This window comes from Entelurus aequoreus, linkage group LG15 (genome assembly GCF_033978785.1).
Source record: "Entelurus aequoreus isolate RoL-2023_Sb linkage group LG15, RoL_Eaeq_v1.1, whole genome shotgun sequence".
Lineage (NCBI taxonomy): Eukaryota > Metazoa > Chordata > Actinopteri > Syngnathiformes > Syngnathidae > Entelurus > Entelurus aequoreus.
In genome coordinates, this window is record NC_084745.1 from 51,631,559 (window position 1) to 51,657,016 (window position 25,458).

Here is a 25,458-nt window from a genome sequence, read left to right on the forward strand (position 1 = left end):
GTGCTCATCCTTTAATTTCTATAATCGGTTGATTCTCCCCTTTGGAGAATATAAAACAGATCAAGCAGCGATACTTCCGAAAAACAGATTTTCTGATGCATATTTTGAGTCATTTTCCAACAAAGTTTGCAAAGTTTGCTTTGGAGTTTGTCTACGGATGTTGTCAATCATTCAGATCATTGTATTTTCAGGAGAAACAACTTCTAAGACCAAGACTAGATCTGACCTGTTGGTCGCCACTTAACAGTCCAGTTGCGATCAATTGAATTTCCTGAGAATCTCATAGACTACATTGGTAAATCAGCTCTAGTCCGAGACAAAATCAGTTCTAGTCTAGTCTCGAATAAGAGGCCAAGCGTTTTCTAAAACAAACTGAACAGTCCAGTTACGATCGATTGAATGCCCTGAGAATCTCATGGACTTCGGTTGGTCAAATCCATTCAGATATCGCCAATCAAAGTCTATCAGATGAGAAAAGTTTTTGAAGACAAACTGCACAGTCTAGTTGCGATTGATTGAATTCTTTGAGAATCTCATAGACTAGATTGGTAGATCAGTTCTAGTCCGAGACTGAATCAGATCTAGTCTTGAACAAGATGCAAAGTGTTTTCTAAAACAAACTGAACAGTCCAGTTGCGATCGATTGAATGCTCTGAGAAAAGCATCGGAGGTTATAAAAATTGTTTTCTTTTCTCAGTGCATTTAAACGATTACAACTGGACTGTTGAAGCGAAACATCTTCTAACATCAAGACTAGATCTGACCAGTTGGTCGCCACTTAACAGTCCGGTTGCGATCGATTGAATTCCTTGAGAATCTCGATTGGTAGTACCCTGGTAGATCAGTTTTAGCGCGAGACTGAATCAGATCTAGTCTGGAATAAGAGGCAAAGCGTTTTCTAAAACAAACTGAACTGTCCAGTTGCAATTGATTGAATGCCCTGAGAATCTCATGGACTTAGGTTGGTCAAATCTAGTCAGATCTCGCCAATCAAAGTCTATCGGATGAGAGGAACAACGTTTTCGAAGACAAACTGCACAGTCCAGTTGTGATCGATTGAATGCTCTGAGAAAGGCTTTAGAGGTTATAAAATGTTTTTCTTTTCTCGGGGCATTTAATCGATTACAACTGGACTGTTGAGGCGAAACATCTTCTAAGACCAAGACTAGATCTGACCAGTTGGTCACCACTTAACAGTTCGGTTGCGATCGATTGAATTCCTTGAGAATCTCGATTGGTAATACCCTGGTAGATTAGTTTTATTCCGAGACAGAATCCGATCTAGTCTTGAATAAGAGGCAAAAAGAGTTTTCTGAAACAAACTGAACAGTCCAGTTACAGTACCATCAATTGAATGCCCCGAGAATCTCACAGACTACATTTGTAAATCAGTTTTAGTCCGAGACTGAATCAGATCCAGTCTGGAATTAGAGGCAAAACGTTTTCTAAAACAAACTGAACTGTCCAGTTACAATCGATTGAATGCCCTGAGAATCTCATGGATTTAGGTTCGTCATACCTAGTCCAGGACTAGATCAGATCTTGATCTGACCAATCAAAGTCAATCAGATGAGAGGAAAAACTACCTTTAAGACACTGCACAGTCCAGTTGCGATCGATTGAATGCTCTGAGCAAAGCTTTGGAGATTATAAAATATGTTTTTCTTTTCTCAGGGTATTCAATCGATCGCAACTGGACTGTTCAGTTTGTCTCTCACCCAAGTAGTCTTCATCAGTTCATGTTCACAGATTTAGATTGGCCAGATCTAGTGTTAGACTTAGATTGCTCAGATCTACACTAGATCTAGAAGGCACGTCTTTTAAGACAAATAAACAGTCCCGTTGCGATCAATTGAATGCCCTGAGAGTACGATGCCCTGGATGAATGTCGACATGTTTTTTATTTATTTTTCTTAAACTGCTGCACCCAGGCACTTCCCAGGGAAGGCATCGGCCTATACGTTGAACTAAAGGAATATTTGTATGTGATCCACTTCAGGGTCCTCCTGGTCGTGCCGGGCTGGCTGGGGCCGACGGCTTGCCAGGGCCCCCTGGTACCATGCTCATGTTGCCGGTAAGTTCCCCAAATATCAAACACTTGTGTGTTACCAAGCCTTACCGAGGTCCCCCACACAACTCTAACCTCTCTGCCTGTTTTTTGTTTATCACAGTTCCGTTTCGGCGGGGACGGCGAGAAGGGTCCAGTGGTCTCGGCGCAAGAAGCCCAAGCTCAGGCCATACTCTCCCAGGCCAGAGTGAGTAGGACCGCATGCGTACTGCTGACTTTTACTGGACTTGCAGGACTAAAAGAAGACTTGCCGAGCGGGCTGAAGCCTGACAGCTTAAAAAAGGCCACTTTGAACAGATGGACAGACAGACTGTTAAAAATACTCCCAACGGTTTCTTGGCCTGCGGGTGGCCTAAACTGACAGGTGTTGGAAATATTCTTGAGTGTCTGTTGGGCTTTTTAGGTTCAAACACATCAACTGTTTAATTAAAACTTACATTGTAGTTGTAGTTAGGGTTCTACGATATACCGGTACTAATAGAGTACCGCGGTACAAATGAATTAAAAATGGTACATGCTGCCTCTTAAAAATACCGTTTTTTGGTTTTTTTCACGGGTATGACGTCATGACATTGCCGGTTTTACGAGCAGAGGAGCATGTTCAGCAGCGCGCACACACGGAGTACTTACAAGCAGACACAGTGTGTAGACAGAAAAGGGAAAATGGACGCATTTTGGCTTAAAAACTAACTTAAAAAGCCAAATATTCAAGAAAGCACAGTTATTAACCTTCTGTGGCATACATTGGGTTTGGAATTTGCCACAGCAGAAACATAAACAATGCATTCATTTAGTTGTATTGTATCTCATGTTAATTTAGGCCTGATTTTACCTTGGCACTCCAACATTTACTGTATGGATGATAACTCATTTTAAGTACATTTTTCAAAATAAAACACTGACACGGATCAAATAGTCATTAATTTTTTTTTATTTAAGTCTGAAGTTGATTAGGATTTGAGAAGAAAAAAAATAGATGTTGATAGATTTTCGTCCTGGCGGTACTCAATTGGGCAAATATTATTTCCCAGTATTTAGTTGATATGTAAAATAATTGGAAATATAACTATTAAAACTGAACATGGAAAAGAACATTTAAAAAAAACTGGTATAGTGAAGAAAATGAGAAATTTCAAAAATTCCCAGATTTCCCAGAATTTCCAGTTTTCCCATTCAAAATGAATTGGCCATTTTTCAAACTTCCACCATTTCCACATTTTTCAACCTATTCAAACCATTCTACCTTCAACACATTCCACCATCCTAGAAATTCAAACTACCCTTTTTCCAAGTTCCAAAAATTCCAGGTTTTTCCAGATTTCCTGGTTTTCCAAAGCCCTATTTCCACCCTTTCTTCTGGCGACTACTCCTTCCACATTTTTCAACCTATTCAAACCATTCTACCTTCAAAACATTCCAACATCCTGGAAATTCAAACTACCCTCTTTCCAAGTTCCAAAAAATTCCGGGATTTTCCAGAATTCCTGATTTTCCAAAGCCCTATTTCCACCCTTTCTTCTGGCGACTACTCCTTCCACATTTTCAACCTATTCAAACCATTCCACCTTCAACACATTCCAACATCCTGGAAATCCAAACTACCCTTTTTCCAAGTTCCAAAAATTCCAGGATTTTCCAGAATTCCTGGTTTTCCAAAGCCCTATTTCCACCCTTTCTTCTGGCGACTGCTCCTTCCACATTTTTCAACACATTTCAACTGTTCCACCGACAAAACATTCCTCTTAATTAGGACTGAAAACGAAATCATTTTTTGAAATGTAAAAATTCCCGGTTCTCCCGAAATTCCAGGAATACCGTAATACCATTTCTCAATTCAACATGTTACTACTTCAACCTTTCTCAACCGATTTGAAAAACTCCAATCCCAACCATTTCAACTCATTCAAACCATTCAAGTTTTCAACCATTTCCAAAAAAATTCCCTCTTTATCTGAAATTCCCAATTTTTTGGGAAATTCCCATTGAAATCAATGGGACATTCTTCAAAGTTCCACAATTCCGACATTTTTCATCGGATTCAAACTGTTACAACTTCATAATATTCAGCCTATTCTGGAATTGTGTGCTCTACGTCAATAATTCTAAAAAAAAATCCTGGATTTCCCATAATTCCTTTTTTTTCTTGGCATTTTCCCCATTCAAAAGGAATTGGCCATTTTTCAAACTTCCACAATTCCCACATTCTTCAACCGATTGAAACCATTCCACCTTCAACACATTCAACTCATCCTGGACATTCAAACTATCATTTTCCCACATTCAACACATTTCCAGGAATTCCTGTTTTTTGGTAACCTATTTCCACCCTTCTTAAGTTCAACTACTCCTTTCACATTTTTCAACCCATTTCAACCGTTGCACCGTCAAAACACTCCTCATATTCAGGAAAAAAAACAAGTTGGTTAAAGAACCAGAAAAATTTCTGGTTTTCCCGAAATTCCAGAAATTTCTCAATTAAAAACTGTTACTACTTCAACATTTTTTGACCGATTTAAACAATTCCAACACCAACCAATTCAGCTCATTCAGGACATTCATGCTCCTAATCATTTTCAAAATAAAATCCCGCTTTTCCCCAAATTCCCAAATTTCCAGGAAGTTCCCATTGAAATGAATGGGACGTTTTTCCAAGTTGCACAATTACCACATTTTTCAACCGATTGAAACCATTCCAACATCAACACATTCCACTCGTCCTGGACATTGAAACTAACACTTTCCCAAGTTCCAAACCAAATTCCGATTTCCCTGGAAATTCAAACTCTTCAACATTCAAACCATTCCAACATCAACACATTCCACTCATCCTGGACATTCAAAGTAACACTTTCCCAAGTTCTAAACCACATTACGATTTCCCTGGAAATTCAAACTCTTCAACATTCAAACCATTCCAACATTCAAACTATTTTAGCGTTTAAACGATTTCAACATGTAAACCAGTTTCTCCTACGTTCCATTAGCATTTCAGTTCAGCGTCAGCTCTTCAACATTCAAACGAATTCCAACATTCAAACTATTCTTAAATTCATACTACAATCTGTCAGCATTCGAGTTCAACTTCAGCATTGGAGCATTCACACGCAATTCCTTCAGGAATTGCCTCATCTAGTTATGAGTACAATTGAAAAACAAGAGTGCCACTTAAAATAAAATAGACTTCATCTTTATTGTCCAACACAAGGGACAAACTGCACTAAAATACAAACATTGTCACATATAAAACAGAATGGACACAATAAGAGAAGTAAAGATCTGGAAATGTATAAGTCCATAATTCATATTTGTGTTGCAAATCCTTTATGACATGACTGACTGAATGTTTACCTGGCAGTTGGCCATGAGGGGACCTCCGGGGCCGATGGGCTTGACAGGAAGATCGGGGCCGGTGGTGAGTAACTTTTTTTTAAAATAATAACCCTGATTTTTGACATGTCCTGAATGAAAGGGAAAAAATACCTGAAAAGTCTTGTTTTTTTCCTGTTACACTTTAAAAACTGAAGTAACTTAACTTGGTGCTGGTTGCTATCTCGGTGTTACCAGCTGCTTAGAAAATGTGCTCCGGTCCCGTCCCCCCCACCCCCCTACCCTTCTCCTCCTTGGGCTTGTTGACACATGATCCACTTATTATCTGCTGCAAAAAGGAACAAAGACTTTGCAAGACGGTTCAATTTGACTGTCTCTTGTCCAAGTATTATATTGTAATCTCAAATCTATCCAAACTTTTTTTTTTGGGGGGGGGGGGGTGTTTGCATTGCGTGCGCAGTTAGTTTGCTTAATTTTGTGTTAATATAAGCTCACGAGAGCCCAGAATCTTCTTTGTTGACATCTGAGTTACACATTTCTGCAAAGAAATAGCCCCTGGCATGCATGTCCACCGCAGAGGACGCTGATTCTCCAAGAGGTTGTGTCTGATAAATATGAATAGTAATTAGGACCACCTTTACGCTGGCCCGAATCAGATTTTTTTGTTAGACTCCAGTGTAAACGCACGCAGGCCCCAATGAGCACTTTGATGTGGAAAAAAAAAAGTGGACTGGGAAAATATAAATGTATAGCCTGATAGTTCGATTTGATCTTATTTTAGTGTTATGTTATGTAATGTTCCTTGTTTTATTTTTATTTTATTTTATTATACATTTTTGTGTATGTGCGTGTGTTATTTGTTACTCCTTTATGCTCATGTGTTACTTCTTCTGTTATTATATGTCATATAATAATAATCAACTTGATTATCGTTATAGAAAATCTTAAATGTGTGTATTACTGGTATTAAAATCAAGTTTTGGAAAAACCAGGAAGAAGTCGCTACTCCTACAAAATAAAATAAAAGTCGCAACACCATAAACATGAGTGTTTTTACGTGAAAATAAATTAAAGTGATATAATGTATAAATGGATGTATATAGTGTAATATATTTAGAAGGGTTGTAATATTTTAATGGTTGTTAAGTAGAGGAGACGCGGACATCCGCGTAGATCTACGTGAGCTTTATTTTTCAAGTCACATGTAAGCAAATGCGCCACCGGGTCAATTCCGGTCCTTCAACAATCGTTATTTCTTCAAAATCAAAATATATATCCATATATTACATACAGCCTATTATTTGTGCACTATTGACGAGAAAAATCGGTCGTCTTAAATAAAAATTCAAACCGGATGTTGTGATGAAGTATCCACTTCCGCTGGCGCCTGCGTGTTTTCGGCGCACACGAGTGACGTGGTCGACCCAAAGCTGAGGAAAAAAAATCGGGGCCTTATAACCAGGTAACTAATTTCATTAATTATAAACAAAAATCACATTAATCATGTACATATGCACATTAATCACAACATTTATTTTGACCCTACATACCTTGGTCACCTGGAAGGTGTGTTATACAATGAGTGAACAGGCCAGTGCTTACTGTGCGACTGGCACACTGTTTTCAAAATTCAAAATAAAAACTAATAACATATTTTTTTTAGCAAATACATGTAGTGCATTCAAGTAAATACTTCAAAACATGTTCCTGTATGACATTCTGATGATAAAATTGCATATGTGTACCTTTTTTAAAAAAGTTATGCAGGCAAGTATTAACCAGCCTTTAATCTAATTAAAAACAAATATCATTTGACACCACTAATAATAATTAAAGCCATAGACTAGTTACACAGGTCAAGGTTGGATATTGTATTGTAGCTAAATGGCGCCCCTTACTGGTTGGATTCAAACAAACCCGGCCTTTGTTGGAGGAAAAAGTGCCCAGGTGACAGTTTTAGAGACCACTTGTTGACTTGAGTCCTCTCCTCTCCTCTCAAGGGCCTGCCAGGTTCTACTGGGCTGAAGGGTGAAGGCGGAGACCACGGTCCTCAGGTGAGGCAACACAAATACAACAATTAAATGACACGTCTGTCAACGTTTGTAAAATGAGGGGAAATATTTGGGAAAATCAGGGGAATTCCTTCCGCCGTCACCGTGGTTACCATCGTTGTTCAAGTTAAAATATGAGAAATTTACGGGAACTATTTAAACAGAGAATTTTGTGAATGGTCCTTATGTGTGTCCATAGGGTCCCCGTGGTGTTCAAGGGCCTCCCGGACAAACTGGGAAAGCCGGAAAAAGGGTGAGTAAACTCAATGACTAACACCCGGTCCGCTCTCACGCTTTGTGCGTGTTTGTCGCATGCAGTTGTTTGAGAGGATTATTCCCCAACCCAACAAACAATCGCTTTATACGTGCTGTAAGGCTTTCAATCCGCGGATCAATGGCCGCACTTTTAATCTGTCTGAAAATGCCAAAGTGAGTTATTGAGGACGTGAGGGCCCTGATTAGTGCCAACATGCAGTCAATTTTTACCATTTTACTGATAAACATGAACCTATTATAGGTGAATCACTAACACAGGTTTAAATAATGAGTCAAAGGGGATGTATTTTTGACTAATTTACTAATAAACACAAACTAGTTATAAGTGAATCACTAATACAAGTTTGAATAATGAGTCAAAGAGGATGTATTATTGACTGACTAATTTACTAATAAACATGAACCAGTCATAGGTGAATCACTAACACAGGACTGAATAATGAGTCAAAGAGGATGTATTATTGACTGACTATTTTACTAATAAACATGAACCAGTTATAGGTGAATCACTAATACAAGTTTGAATAATGAATCAAAGAGGATGTATTATTGACTGACTAATTTACTAAAAAACACAAACCAATCATAGGCGAATCACTGATACAAGTCTGAATAATGAGTCAAAGAGGATATATCATTGATTGACTAATTTATCAATGAATACAAACCAGTTATAGGTGAATCACTAATACAAGTCTGAATAATGAGTCAAGAGGATGTATTATTGACTGACTAATTTACTAATAAACACACCAGTTATAGGTGAATCACTAATACAAGTTTGAATAATGAGTCAAAGAGGATGTATTATTGACTAATTTACTAATAAACACAAATCAGTTATAAGTGAATCATAATACAAGTTTGAATAATGATTGAAAGAGTATGTATAATTGACTGACTAATTTACTAATAAACACACCAGTTATAGGTGAATCATTAATACAAGTTTGAATAATGAGTCAAAGAGGATGTATTATTGACTAATTTACTAATAAACACAAATCAGTTATGAGTGAATCATAATACAAGCTTGAATAATGATTGAAAGAGTATGTATAATTGACTGACTAATTTACTAATAAACACAAACCAGTTATAGGTAAATCGCTAATACAAGTTTGAATAATGAGTCAAAGAGGAGGCATTTCTGACTGACTAATTTACTAATAAACATGAACCAGTTGTAGGTGAATCACTAATACAAGTTTGAATAATGAGTCAAAGAAGATGTATTATTGACTGACTAATTTACTAATGAACATGAACCAGTTATAGGTGAATCACTAATACAAGTTTGAATAAGGAGTCAAAGAGGATGTATTACTGACTGACTAATTTACTAATAAACACAAACCATTTATAGGTGAATCACTAATACAAGTCTGAATAATGAGTCAAAGAAGATATATTATTGATTGACTAATTTATTAATAAATACAAACCAGTTATAGGTGAATCACTAATACAAGTTTGAATAATGAGTCAAAGAGGATTTATTATTGACTGACTAATTTACTAATAAATACAAACCAGCTATAGGTGAATCACTAATAGAAGTTTGAATAATGAGTCAAAGAGGATTTATTATTGACTGACTAATTTACTAATAAATACAAACCAGCTATAGGTGAATCACTAATAGAAGTTTGAATAATGAGTCAAAGAGGATGTGTTAGTGAATGACTAATTTACTAATGAACATGAACCAGTTATAGGTGAATCACTAATACAAGTTTGAATAATGAGTCAAAGAAGATGAATAATTGACTGACTAATTTACTAATAAACACAAACCATTTATAGGTGAATCACTAATTCAAGTTTGAATAATGAGTCAAACAGGAGGCATTACTGACTGACTAATTTACTAATAAAAACAAACCAGTTATAGGTAAATCGCTAATACAAGTTTGAATAATGAGTCAAAGAGGATGAGTAGTTGACTGACTAATTTACTAATAAACATGAACCAGTTATAGGTGAATCACTAATACAAGTTTGAATAATGAGTCAAAGAGTATGTATTATCGACAGACTAATTTACTAATAAATACAAACCAGCTATAGGTGAATCACTAATACAAGTTTGAATAATGAGTCAAACAGGATGAGTAATTGACTGACTAATTTACTAATGAACATGAACCAGTTATAGGTGAATCACTAATACAAGTCTGAATAATGAGTCAAAGAAGATGAATAATTGACTGACTAATTTACTAATAAACACAAACCATTTATAGGTGAATCACTAATTCAAGTTTGAATAATGAGTCAAACAGGAGGCATTACTGACTGACTAATTTACTAATAAAAACAAACCAGTTATAGGTAAATCGCTAATACAAGTTTGAATAATGAGTCAAAGAGGATGAGTAATTGACTGACTAATTTACTAATAAACATGAACCAGTTATAGGTGAATCACTAATACAAGTTTGAATAATGAGTCAAAGAGGATGAGTAATTGACTGACTAATTTACTAATAAACATGAACCAGTTATAGGTGAATCATTAATACAAGTCTGAATAATGAGTCAAAGAGTATGTATTATCGACAGACTAATTTACTAATAAATACAAACCAGGTATAGGCGAATCACTAATACAAGTTTGAATAATGATTTAAAGAGGATGAGTAATTGACTGAATAATTTACTAATAAACATGAACCAGTTATAGGTGAATCATTAATACAAGTCTGAATAATGAGTCAAAGAGGATGTATTATCGACAGACTAATTTAGTAATAAATACAAACCAGTTATAGGTGAATCATTAATACAAGTCTGAATAATGAGTCAAAGAGGATGTATTATCGACAGACTAATTTAGTAATAAATACAAACCAGTTATAGGTGAATCATTAATACAAGTTTGAATAATGAGTCAAAGAGTATGTATTATCGACAGACTAATTTACTAATAAATACAAACCAGTTATAGGTGAATCACTAATACAAGTATAAATAATGAGTCAAATAGGATGTATTATTCACTTTTACTACACTATCTGTAGTACAATTAAAACATATTTCACATTATATGCATAATATATGAATATTGTTGATACTGTTTTCACACCAATGCCTTCATTAGGTGTTTTTCAGTGGTAAAACTTGTGTATTTGGATCCTCTCCCTAGGGCCGTGCAGGAGGTGATGGTGCACGCGGCATGCCTGGAGAGTCAGGCAGCAAGGTACCACCTATGAAGTTAATCATTTTGATTTTTGCACAAAAAAATAGGACGCGGCTCATGTTTAATATTTTTTTGTAAAATAGGGTGACCGAGGCTTTGATGGACTTCCTGGACTGCCCGGTGAAAAAGGACACAGAGTGAGTGCAATTATATTTCAGATTGCAAAATAAGTCAGAATTGTTTGTCCTTTTTTGATGAGCTTAGAAATCTGAACCATGGTTCACAGGAGGTTGTCTCTTTAAGATAGCAATTAAATATGGCTGTCATCATTTGAATAAACGAGCATGAGTGCCACATTGTGTGACACATCCTTGTTTCATAAATGCACCTCATTATTTCATTTGATTGAAATGTGCAAACTCAGCATCTGAATGCTTGAAAAGAATGTGCGCTCAATCGGTTATTATGAATTTAACTACTTCTTTTTCCATTTTTACACATAATGCAATGCAAATAAAGTAGTATAGCTATTCACGTTTGATTATTGTGCAAAAGTGGTTTGATTTCCTGAGTTGCAAATAAAGGGTTAGGACGTTTTTGAAACTCATTCACTGCGAATTTAACTTAAAGTTGCAAATTGTAGTGAAAATAAAATATATCAATTAAAAACATTTTTAAAAATAAATTCAGGATTTTACGATCGATCGGCCACTGATCGATACCAGCTGATTTCGGCAAATAAACTGCATTTCTTAGCATCTTAGGTATCACTACCAAGAGTTATTATCACTGGAGGACAGTGCTAAACATGTTACACAGAAAAAAGAGTGTGGCGTCACTCCCCTAAATTAATAATCACATATTTTTTGGCAAATAAACTGCATTTCTTAGCATCTTAGGTATCACTACCAAGAGTTATTATCACTGGAGGACGATGCTAAACATGTTACACAGAGAAAACAGTGTGGCGTCGCTCCCCTAAACTAATAATCACATCCTTTATGGCAAATAAACTGCATTTCTTAGCATCTTAGGTATCACTACCAAGAGTTATTATCACTGGAGGACGATGCTAAACATGTTACACAGAGAAAACAGTGTGGCGTCGCTCCCCTAAACTAATAATCACATCATTTATCGCAAATAAACTGCATTTCTTAACATCTTAGGTATCACTACCGAGAGTTATTATCACTGGAGGACGATGCTAAACATGTTACACAGAGAAAACAGTGTGGCGTCGCTCCCCTAAGCTAATAATCACATCTTTTATGGCAAATAAACTGCATTTCTTAGCATCTTAGGTATCACTACCAGGTGTTATTATCACTGGAGGACGATGCTAAACATGTTACACAGAGAAAACAGTGTGGTGTCGCTCCCCTAAACTAATAATCACATCCTTTATGGCAAATAAACTGCATTTCTTAACATCTTAGGTATCACTACCGAGAGTTATTATCACTGGAGGACGATGCTAAACATGTTACACAGAGAAAACAGTGTGGCGTCGCTCCCCTAAGCTAATAATCACATCTTTTATGGCAAATAAACTGCATTTCTTAGCATCTTAGGTATCACTACCAGGTGTTATTATCACTGGATGACGATGCTAAACATGTTACACAGAGAAAACAGTGTGGCGTCGCTCCCCTAAACTAATAATCACATCATTTATGGCAAATAAACTGCATTTCTTAGCATCTTAGGTATCACTACCAAGAGTTATTATCACTGGAGGACGATGCTAAACATGTTACACAGAGAAAACAGTGTGGCGTCGCTCCCCTAAATTAATAATCACATCTTTTATGGCAAATAAACTGCATTTCTTAGCATCTTAGGTATCACTACCAAGAGTTATTATCACTGGAGGACGATGCTAAACATGTTACACAGAGAAAACAGTGTGGCGTCGCTCCCCTAAACTAATAATCACATCTTTTATGGCAAATAAACTGCAATTCTTAGCATCTTAGGTATCACTACCAAGAGTTATTATCACTGGAGGATGATGCTAAACATGTTACACAGAGAAAACAGTGTGGCGTCGCTCCCCTAAATTAATAATCACATCTTTTATGGCAAATAAACTGCATTTCTTAGCATCTTAGGTATCACTACCAAGAGTTATTATCACTGGAGGACGATGCTAAACATGTTACACAGAGAAAACAGTGTGGCGTCGCTCCCCTAAATTAATAATCACATCTTTTATGGCAAATAAACTGCAATTCTTAGCATCTTAGGTATCACTACCAAAAGTTATTATCACTGGAGGACGATGCTAAACATGTTACACAGAGAAAACAGTGTGGCGTCGCTCCCCTAAACTAATAATCACATCATTTATGGCAAATAAACTGCATTTCTTAGCATCTTAGGTATCACTACCAAGAGTTATTATCACTGGAGGACGATGCTAAACATGTTACACAGAGAAAACAGTGTGTTGTCGCTCCCCTAAACTAATAATCACATCCTTTATGGCAAATAAAGTGCATTTCTTAGCATCTTAGGTATCACTACCAGGTGTTATTATCACTGGATGACAATGCTAAACATGTTACACAGAGAAAACAGTGTGGCGTCGCTCCCCTAAATTAATACTCACATCCTTTATGGCAAATAAACTGCATTTTTTAGTATCTTAGGTTTCACTACCAGGTGTTATAATCACTGGAGGATGACGCTAAACCTGTTACACAGAAAAAACAAGCCAGGAGCAGGCATGCTAATAACTAAGCTAACCTAGCTTCAAGCAACACCAGCAACAAAAGTAAAGTTTAAGAAGTGTTACAGCAGAAAGTAAGTAATAATTACCGGGAAATTAACAAGGAGATTAATAAGAGTTAAAGAGAGTATAAAACAACAGTTGGTGTATCCGCATTGTCACAGTCAGTACACGACAAGTACTGTACCAAAGGTTGTATCAGTACATGATCGATACTAGAGTATTCAGATCAATACATCTATTTTCTCCAAATACATTTTGTTGTTGTTTTTGTTCATCCTTACAAGCTCAGGGAATAATTATTTGGATACACAAGGACTTTGAGGGCAAAAACCTAAGGATTTAATTAAGTAGTCGATAGTAGTTTCTGATTTTGTTAGGTTATTGTGTAGTATTGACTTTGTCTGGATCAAACGTCATAATACAATCATAACATATGTAATAAAATGGAATAAATAGAGCAGAAAGTCACTCGTTTTCCTTCTTTATAAGGTAAGATAAGATCAAGTGGATGAAAGGACATTGCTGATTTGACTAATCTCATTTGTCAGGGCGAGCCCGGGCCAATGGGACCCACAGGTGCTTCTGGAGAGGATGGACAGAGGGTGAGTACTTCTAAATACACATCCGCCAACAACTTTTATGAAGGTGGACATATTGGGTCACACCAGCAGGTGTGCCCTCGGGCAGTTTGTGAGGGGTGTTGGGTTGCACCTATCCTCCCTATCAAAACTGCATGTGTATGTCCAGCAATGTTTGTCAATGTATAAACCATGAATGTGTTTTCTCCACACAGGGCGAAGATGGAGAGATTGGGCCCCGAGGGTTGGCTGGCGAGAGTGTAAGGATTTGCCTTTGTTAAGGCTGTCACAAGATTACCATCCTCAGAATCTACTAATTAGTTCACCATGGTTAATCAACATTTGCAACTTTTTCCTGAAATATTCAAATGTTTTGCCTGTACAGTAGTGTCAGGTTCAAACACTGATGACATCTATTGAACAAGACAAGAAGCAAGGAATTAAACAGAGACAGAATTAAATTTGGCTCAATTGAGGAGAGCGCGTATGGGCTGTACTCTTGTACAATCTCCATCACGCTCTGGCGAAAGATTGTACGCCTCCTCTTTTATTTGGACTTTCCCTGATAACATGGCAACAGCTGTTTCTAGGGGACGGGGGTCGTAAACAGCCATTGCCTTCGATTAAAACAGTTCAAAGAAAAGGTCGTAAACAGCCATCGCCTTTGATTAAAACAGTTCAAAGAAAAGGTCGTAAACAGTTCACAGAAAACACAAATTAGATCTGTTTATTTTTGGGGATCCCCGTTAGCTTAGCTTGCGTGCATAACAAAACGTTTTGTAGTCGACTGATCGTCAATTATGGGCAAAATCTAGCAAATCAGATATGGCTGAAAATCCTTAGCTCTAAATAATATCCCTACCTCTATTGTTTTGACGGCCATTAGTTTTTTTAGTTTATGTACAGTGCGCACGTCAGAATCCACAGGCGCACCAGTTTTGGATAATTTCCATCTGTAGTCCTTAGTTTAAAAAGTATCTACAAGGGGCGCACACAAGCATTTTTAGTAGTGAATTGGTGTTTTTTTTCCCCCTGCAGGGTCCAAGAGGTTTATTGGGACCCCGCGGTTCCCCGGGACCCACTGGATCACCTGTACGCCTCTCACACTATCCAACAATGTTTCATTTCCTGTAGTTGGTATAAGGTGAAATGTTTTGTTATTTGTCCCCGGCAGGGTGTCGCTGGAGTTGATGGGCCTCCCGGTCCAAAAGGAAACATGGTAAGACGCTAACTTCCTGTCTAATGTATGTATATTTATATTTAAAAATGCCCCTGGCTACAACTATTCAACTAACCCAGCAGGCACAAGACATTGATACAACGTTGATTGTACGTCCTTTAAAACGGACTTTGAAACAACGTTGCAAAATAGTTGTATTAGTAAATTGAGACAATGTTGTTGGTTGGGAAATGACCAAATTTCAATGGTCAAATCAGCGTCACAACCTGATATTGATTAAACGTTGTCAAAAAGCATGTTGTTTCAATGTTGTATTTGTGTTGTAGAATATTGGTTGGGAAATTACCAACATTTCAATGGTCAAATCAACGTCACAACATGACATTGATTAAACGTTGTCAAAAAGCGTGTTGTTTCAATGTTATGTTTGTGTTGTAAAATATTGTTTGGAAAATGACCAAATTGCAATGGTCAAATCCAAGTCACAACCTGACATTGATTAAACGTTGTCAAAAAGCATGTTGTTCTAACGTTGTATTTGTGTTGTAGAATATTGGTTGGTAAATTACCAAAATTCAATGGTCAAATCAAAGTCAGAACCCAACATTGATTGAACGTTGTCAAACAACATGTTGTTTCAACGTTAGGTTTGAGTTGTAGAATATTGTTTGGAAAATGACCAAATTTCAATGGCTGGATCAACGTCACAACCTGACATTGAATAAACGTCGTCAAAGAGCATGTTGTTTCAACGTTAGGTTTGAGTTGTAGAATATTGGTTGGGAAATGACCACATTTCAATGGTCAAATCAGCGTCACAAACTGACATTGATTAAACGTTGTCAAAAAGCATGTTGTTCTAACGTTGTATTTGTGTTGTAGAATATTGGTTGGTAAATTACCAAAATTCAATGGTCAAATCAACATCAGAACCCAACATTGATTAAACATTGTCAAACAATATGTTGTTTCAACGTTAGGTTTGAGTTGTAGAATATTGGTTGGGAAATGACCACATTTCAATGGTCAAATCAGCGTCACAAACTGACATTGATTAAACGTTGTCAAAAAGCATGTTGTTCTAACGTTGTATTTGTGTTGTAGAATATTGGTTGGTAAATTACCAAAATTCAATGGTCAAATCAACATCAGAACCCAACATTGATTAAACATTGTCAAACAATATGTTGTTTCAACGTTAGGTTTGAGTTGTAGAAAATTGTTTGGAAAATGACCAAATTTCAATGGCCAGATCAACGTCACAACCTGACATTGAATAAACGTCGTCAAAGAGCATGTTGTTTCAACGTTAGGTTTGAGTTGTAGAATATTGGTTGGGAAATGACCACATTTCAATGGTCAAATCAGCGTCACAAACTGACATTGATTAAATGTTGTCAAACAATATGTTGTTTCAACGTTAGGTTTGAGTTGTAGAATACTGTTTGGAAAATGACCAAATTCCAATGGTCAAATCAACTTCAGAATCCAACATTGATTAAACATTGTCAAACAATATGTTGTTTCAACGTTAAGTTTGAGTTGTAGAAAATTGTTTGGAAAATGACCAAATTTCAATGGCCAGATCAACGTCACAAACTGACATTGATTAAACGTTGTCAAAAAGCATGTTGTTTCAACGTTATGTTTGAGTTGTAGAATATTGGTTGGGAAATGACCAAATTTCAATGGTCAAATCAACGTCAGAATCCAACATTTATTAAACGTCGTCAAAAAGCATGTTGTTTGAGTTGTAGAATATTTTGGGACAATGACCACATTTCAATGGTCAAATCAACGTCACAACCTGACATTGATTAAACGTTGTCAAAAAGCATGTTGTTTCAACGTTGTATTTGTGTTGTAGAATATTGGTTGGGAAATTACCAAAATGGTCAAATCAACGTCGGAATCCAACATTGATTAGACGTCGTCAAAAAGCACGTTGTTTCAACGTTAGGTTTGAGTTGCTCAACGTCAGGACCTAATTCAACAAGTTCTCAACGTTGTTTCAATGTCTTGTGCCTGCTGGGAAAAGATGTGTATAAAGTTACCTTATGAGCCATAAAATACATAAAAACATAGGTTTCTCATGTGTATGAAAGTATAAATATGTAGTACTGTATTGGAATTAATCCCAGACCATATGTTTAAGTTGTATAAAAAAAATGGTTATATATATTTAATCAGTATTTCACTGCCATTTTCATATTTTACGTCAATGCAAACTACATTAGATTATTTCGATATTTGTCCTGTTGCTAGGCAGAAACTTGGACACTGGACAATACAAACATGCACGGTCCAAGTGACACTTTTGAGGCACTGTGTGTTTTGACCCCTTGTTCCCCCCCTTCCTTTTAGGGGCCGCAAGGAGAACCCGGACCACCAGGTCAACAAGGCATCTCAGGGACTCAGGTGAACCCATCGCCATGTCAAATGGAATATTCCGAGATGACTGCGCCGACGACACAAAAGCGTTTGAAAAGCATCCTGTTCATGTTTGAGGAATTCCAGCAGCTGTCGGAGCAAGCTTGAGTTGTCTCAAATGACACACTTCAAAGGCATTATTGCCCATGATTACAAAATGTATCAACAAATGCACACGCAAGCTTCACATATTTCCCCCAGCTCAACTCTTTAACACATACCTCATAGTCGATTATGTGTGAGGGCGTGTGTCGTCATAGCAACCGAGCCTCATTTCTTTGTTATGTGTCATATAGGGTCTCCCTGGTCCCCAAGGCCCTATTGGACCACCCGGTGAAAAGGTACATACCGATTCTCCACATCTTGTGCAAAACGTGTACATTATATACCCAATGCTATAGCAAAACTATTATGTTTTCCTGACCCCCTGACTTTTCTCTCTTCTGCAGGGACCGCAGGGCAGGTCAGGTTTACCTGGGTTACCCGGGGCTGACGGACCCCCTGTAAGTGTCTTTTTGACGCATATGCATGCATGCAGGCTCTCAGTACACACACATTATGTACACTGCAAAAACTGAAATCTAAATAAGATGAAATATCTCAAATAAGGGTGATATTTGCTTATTTTCTGTCTAATAAGATAATTCTTCTCACTAAGCAGATTTTATGTTAGTCTTTTGCTTGTTTTAAGTGTTTTGGTCCTAAATGATCTCAGTAAGATATTACAGCTTGTAGCTGAGATTTGATGACCTATATTGAGTAAAACATGCTTGAAACTAGAATATCAACTGTTGTAAAGCTGTGTCATCAACACTCACAAGTATAAAACTACTTTTTTAAAGTAATAATTTCTTATTTCAAGCATGAAATAAAAAATCATGATTGTGTCAATTATGAGACAATTGTGTCTCATAATTAAAACAGATGTCAGCCAAATGGACTTTGCTGTTTTATTTTCAATGAAACAATAGAAAATACGTACTCATATAGTAGTACAGTTGGCACAGTACAGTAAACTGACAGTTAATATTTAAACATTTGACATTTCAAACAACTTTGAACAGAAATAGTTCATGCACATTCGGATAAATTCTTCAAAATTACAATTAAAAACATTTTGGCCGGGGGCCGGGCTGTATATATGCGCACTAATTGACTGAAAGAGCACGCACTTGGCGCGATGATGTCATGTTGTCGATGGAAAAATGCATTTTTAGACAATATGATTTGCCTGAGCAACTAGGTTGCCTTGTTGCCTTTCCATTAAGAACAATAAATTAGTTTTTAGTATAAGTTTGCTGGTTTCAAGAAATGTAATGCTGAGCGCATATCATTATGTCAAGATAATGGCACTAGCATTTACTTCATTTAAGAATATTTTTCAACATATTGAGCAAAAAAGGTTTCTTTTTTTTTCTACCAAGAAAAGTGCACTTAGTGAGAATATACTTATTTTAAGGTATTTTTGGGTTCATTGAGGTTAGCTACTTTTACTTGTTTTGGAAAGTCTTGACAAGCCAAATTTTCTTGTTCTATTGGCAGATAATTTTGCTTAGTTCAAATAAAATACCCCTCATTTTTGTATTATTATTTTTTCTTGTTTTTGAACACTGGCTTTTTGCAGTGTATGCAGAAAAATGTTCTTTTTTAGAATACTACATGTATGCAACCAAGTATATGTTCAATCACCTGCTAAAACTGCCCATTAAACACACACACTGTATAGCATGGCATGCACCGAGCTGCACAAAGGTGCTTAAATTTCCAACTAATTGCTGCACAATTCAGTCTTACCACTCCTAATATCTCAAAAATCTTGGCGTGGTTTGTTGTCGATTCCCAGAGAAAATCCCTTATTTTGAGAACACGTGTCTGCAATTACGTGCAAATGCCTGTCAGCTGGCACACGGACCACACTGCAAAAAGTCAGTGTTCAAAAACAAGAAAGAAAAATACAAAAATTAGGGGTATTTTATTTGAACTAAGCAAAATTATCTGCCAATAGAACAAGAAAATTTGGCTTGTCAAGACTTTCCAAAACAAGTCAAATTAGCTAACCTCAATGAACCCAAAATACCTTAAAATAAGTATATTCTCACTAATAACAAGTGCACTATTATTGATAGAAAAAAAGAGACCTTTTTGCTTAAAATGTTGAAAAATATTCTTAAATTAAGTAAGTGCTAGTGCCATTATCTTGACATAATGATATGCATACATCATGATTTTTTTTTCATACTTGAAGTTCGAAATTATTACTTTAAAAAAGTAGTTTTATACTTGTGAGTGTTGATGACACAGCTTTGCAACAGTTGATATTCTAGTTTCAAGCATGTTTTACTCAATATAGGTCATCAAATCTCAGTAACAAGCTGTAATATCTTACTGAGATCATTTAGGACCAAAACCCTTAAAACAAGTAAAACATTCTCACATAAAATCTGCTTAATGAGAAGAATTATCTTATCAGACAGCAAATAAGCAAATATCGCCCTTATTTAAGATATTTCTTCTTACTTAGATTTCAGTTTTTGCAGTGCACAATGGAAACAAGCCTTTTGGCTTTGTGTGCCATCCATTTGTCTTTTTTTTTAAGCATTACATGGATTCAATTCTTTAAGATGTCAAATAAACATCTCAATCAATCAACCAATCAAAGCGGTCTGAGGTGTGCAGTTGAGGCAAAGAACAGAACGTCACACATGTTCACAAATGCATATTGTTGTCGTTGTCACATTGATGCATTTCACTTAAAATCGAGGCTCAGGATTAGGCTGTGTACAAAGATTATATGTTGATATTTACCCATTTGACTGTTTAATTCTGTTTCAACAGGGTCATCCTGGTAAGGAGGGTCCGACCGGGGAGAAAGGAGGCCAAGTAGGTGTCTTGTTTGCCTTTTACACATTTTAGCGAGTGTAAATATCAGAAACGATCATTATCATAGATGATATCTGCCTATTACCTGACTGCTTTTATGTTAGCTGCCTCTCTTTGTTTATTATGTATATTTTCTGCTGGATCCACGCTCTATTTCATGGTGCCCTTTTTTTCGCTGCAGCTGTTACATATACTGTAATATTGTACATGGTAATTGGGATTTGTTATATATTGTATATAGTATATACAAATATAATATAATACATCAGTATATATTGTATACTGTATATATAATATGTAAATATTACATATATGTTATATTGCTACTATGGTACATTTTTAGTCTACTTTATACCTTTTTGTGCCCTTGTGTGCATTATCCCTTTCCATCCTTTGTAACTGACCTACTGTGTGGAACAATTTTCCTTGTGGATCAACAAAGGTTGTCTAAGTCTATTACGAGCAAAAAGGCCAAAGACGCCTCAGCGAGTGTGTGGCCCACTCACTGGCTGTATTGACACTGCACTTATACTATGTCGGTGTTTCATATTCATATACTGCACTTGATCTGCAAATAAAATAAAACACAGTATCACTCATTGTGTTTCATAGTACCGTTCGACCCATAACTAATGATCACAGTGCTTTTTGCTTTGCATATTTTCCTTATTAACTGTACCCATTTTGGAGAATAAACATTTGAATGATTAGCATTACAAAGACACAAGTATGTTCTCTTGTTCCGCGACTTTTAAGACGAGTTTAACGATTTAATGAACCTCTCGTTCTTCTCTAGGGTCCGGTGGGTCCACAAGGTCCCATTGGTTATCCTGGCCCTCGTGGTGTCAAGGTAAGATGGTCAAACATTTAGGTAAGTCTTCTACCTCCATAGTCGTGTGATATGATAATGAATGTGCTTCCTGTTCTACAGGGTGCCGACGGTGTCCGGGGGCTGAAAGGTTCAAAGGGAGAGAAGGTAAACAAACGTACAAGCCAGAACTCAGAAAGGCTGTGAGTTTTGTCTGTATTTCTACTTCAGACCTTGGCGCAGGACTTCAGTCTATTTATGTGTAACGTGCATATCATTTCTATGGATGCTGTGGCAAAACAAATATGATTAGAAAATACAAATTAACTGTCCTGGGTCACTTCGTTTTGTGTTTTATTTGCGTCACAAGCAGCACTTTGGAACGAGGTCGGTCGCATTTTTGGAAAAATTAATCTAGAGAGGTCTGAATACTTGCTAAATATACTGACAATGTTGCTAAATTGGCACAAAGGGGTCCTTGCTGCTATGTGCTCTTATTCTCTGGCAGACTACGGGTTTTGTGCAATGCTCGTGTGCGCACAAAACAGGGCAATAAAGTCGCGTGCAATTTTTGTGTTCTTTTTCACGTAAAGTATGTGATCTATTAATAAAAACTCATCAGTCTGAAATGTTTTGGCATACAGAGACATTATAGAGACCTAACGCGCGCGTAATGTGCGTTTAGAAGCAAAGTTAGGATGCCATCTACTGGACGAAGTTGGAACAACAAGATACATTCACAGACAGTCCTGTTGTGGTGTGTTTATTTTTTATTTTATACATACACTACCATTCAAAAGTTTGGGGTCACCCAAACAATTTTGTGGAATAGCCTTAATTTCTAAGAACAAGAATAGACTGTCGAGTTTCAGATGAAAGTTCTCTTTTTCTGGCCATTTTGAGCGTTTAATTGACCCCACAAATGTGATGCTCCAGAAACTCAATCTGCTCAAAGGAAGGTCCGTTTTGTAGCTTCTGTAACGAGCTAAACTGTTTTCAGATGTGTGAACATGATTGCACAAGGGTTTTCTAATCATCAATTAGCCTTCTGAGCCAATGAGCAAACACATTGTACCATTAGAACACTGGAGTGATAGTTGCTGAAAATGGGCCTCTATACACCTATGTAGATATTGCACCAAAAAGCACACATTTGCAGCTAGAATAGTCATTTACCACATTAGCAATGTATAGAGTGTATTTCTTTAAAGTTAAGACTAGTTTAAAGTTATCTTCATTGAAAAGTACAGTGCTTTTCCTTCAAAAATAAGGACATTTCAATGTGACCCCAAACTTTTGAACGGTAGTGTATATTCTCTCCACCCAGCAGGCACAAGACATGAAAACAAGGTTGAGAACTCGTTGAATTAGTTCCTGACATTAAACAACTCAAATACAACATTGAAATAACGTGCATTTTGACAACATTTAATCAATGTTGGGTTCTGACGTTGATTTGACCATTGAATTTTTGTCATTTTCCAACCAATATTAAACAACACAAATACAGCGTTGAAACAACATGCTTTTTGACGACGTTGATTCAATGTCAGGTTGTGACGTAGATTTGACCGTTTAATTCTGGTCATTTCCCAACCAGTATTCTATAACTCAATCATAACGTTGAAACAACATGCTTTTTGACGACGTTTAATCAATGTTGGATTCTGACAATGATTTGACCATTGAATTTTGGTCATTTTCCAACCAATATTCTACAACACAAATACAACGTTGAAACAACATGCTTTTTGACGACGAATAATCAATGTTGGGTTCTGACGTTAATTTGACCATTGAATTTTGGTAATTTTACAACCAATATTAAACAACACTAATATAACTTTGAAACAACATGCTTTTCAACGACATTGATTCAATGTCAGGTTGTGACGTTGATTTAACCATTGAAATGTTGGTCATTTTCCAACCAATATTAAACAACTCAAACATAACGTTGAAACAACATGCTTTTTGACGACGTTTAATCAATGTTGGATTCTTACATTGATTTGACCATTGAATTTTAGTCATTTTCCAACCAATATTAAACAACACTAATACAACTTTGACACAGCATCCTTTTCGACGACATTGATTTAATGTCTGGTTGTGACGTTGGTTTGACTAATGAAATTTGGTAATTTTCCCAATCAATATTCCACAACTCAAACGTAACGTTTAAACAACATACTTTTTGACGACGTTGATTCAATGTCAGGTTGTGACGTTGATTTGACCATTGAATTTTGGTCATTTTCCAACCAATATTAAACAACTCAAACTTAACGTTGAAACAACATGCTTTATGACAACGTTTAATCAATGTTGCATTCTGACTTTGATCTGACCATTGAAATTTGGTAATTTTCCAATCAATATTAAACAACTCAAACATAACGTTGAAACAACATGCTTTTTGACAACGTTTATTCAATGTTGGATTCTTACATTGATTTGACCATTGAATTTTGGTCATTTTCCAACCAATATTAAACAACACTAATACAACTTTGAAACAACGTGATTTTCGACAACATTGATTCAATGTCAGGTTGTGACGTTGATTTGACCATTGAAATTTGGTCATTTTCCCAATTAATATTCTACAACTCAAACATAACGTTGAAACAACATGCTTTTTGACGACGTTTAATCAATGTTGGATTCTTACATTGATTTGACCATTGAATTTTGGTAATTTTCCAACCAATATTAAACAACACTAATACAACTTTGACACAACATGCTTTTTGACGACGTTTAATCAATGTTAGATTCTGACAATGATTTCACCATTGAAATTTGGTCATTTTCCCAATCAATATCCTACAACTCAAACATAACGTTGAAACAACATACTTATTGACGACGTTGATTCAATGTCAGGTTGTGACGTTGATTTGACCATTGAAATTTGGTCATTTTCCAACCAATATTAAACCACTCAAACCTAACGTTGACACAACATGCTTTTTGACGACGTCTAAACAATGTTGGATTCTGACGTTGACTTGACCATTGAAATTGGGTCATTTTCCAACCAATATTTAACAACACAAATACAACGTTGAAACAACATGCTTTTTGACGACGTTTAATCAATGTTAGATTCTGACAATGATTTCACCATTGAAATTTGGTCATTTTCCAACCAATATTTTACAACTCAAACATAACGTTGAAACAACATGCTTTTTGACGACGTTGATTCAATGTTAGGTTGTGACGTCGATTTGACCATTGAAATTTTGGTCATTTTCCAACCAATATTAAACAACTCAAACATAACGTTGAAACAACATGCTTTTTGATTACATTTAATCAATGTCGGATTCTTACATTGATTTGACCATTGAATTTTGGTCATTTTCCAACCAATATTAAACAACGCTAATACAACTTTGACACAACATGCTTTTCGACAACGTTGATTTAGTGTCTGGTTGTGACGTTGATTTGACCATTGAAATTTGGTCATTTTCCCAATCAATATTCTACAACTCAAACGTAACGTTGAAACAACATACTTTTTGACGACGTTGATTCAATGTCAGGTTGTGACGTTGATTTGACCATTGAAATTTGGTCATTTTCCAACCAATATTAAACAACTCAAACCTAACGTTGAAACAACATGCTTTTTGACGACGTTTAATCATTGTTGGATTCTGACAATGATTTGACCATTGAATTTTGGTCATTGTACAACCAATATTTTACAACTCAAACATAACGTTGAAACAACATGCTTTTTGACGACGTTTAATCAATGTTGGGTTCTGACGTTGATCTGACCATTGAAATTTGGTCATTTTCCAACCAATATTAAACGTCTAATCAATGTTGGATTCTGACATTGACTTGACCATTACATTTTTGGTCATTTCCAACCAACAACGTGGGACATTTCAATGTCAGGTTGTGACCTTGATTTGACCATTGAAATTTTGGTCATTTTCCAACCAATATTAAACAACT

The 25,458-nt window shown here is 36.3% G+C and overlaps 1 protein-coding gene across 1 annotated transcript in view; it reads left to right on the plus strand.

The window, feature by feature from the left end:
* Positions 1 to 25,458, plus strand: part of col11a1a (collagen, type XI, alpha 1a) — a 201,585-nt gene that overhangs the window by 104,148 nt on the left and 71,979 nt on the right. The window contains 17 exon segments of the mRNA XM_062021721.1: positions 2,000 to 2,074; positions 2,172 to 2,255; positions 5,424 to 5,480; positions 7,396 to 7,449; positions 7,646 to 7,699; positions 10,871 to 10,924; positions 11,008 to 11,061; positions 14,150 to 14,203; positions 14,395 to 14,439; positions 15,218 to 15,271; positions 15,354 to 15,398; positions 17,724 to 17,777; positions 18,086 to 18,130; positions 18,239 to 18,292; positions 20,625 to 20,669; positions 21,466 to 21,519; positions 21,601 to 21,645. Of these exon segments, the coding sequence (XP_061877705.1) occupies positions 2,000 to 2,074; positions 2,172 to 2,255; positions 5,424 to 5,480; positions 7,396 to 7,449; positions 7,646 to 7,699; positions 10,871 to 10,924; positions 11,008 to 11,061; positions 14,150 to 14,203; positions 14,395 to 14,439; positions 15,218 to 15,271; positions 15,354 to 15,398; positions 17,724 to 17,777; positions 18,086 to 18,130; positions 18,239 to 18,292; positions 20,625 to 20,669; positions 21,466 to 21,519; positions 21,601 to 21,645 (927 nt within the window).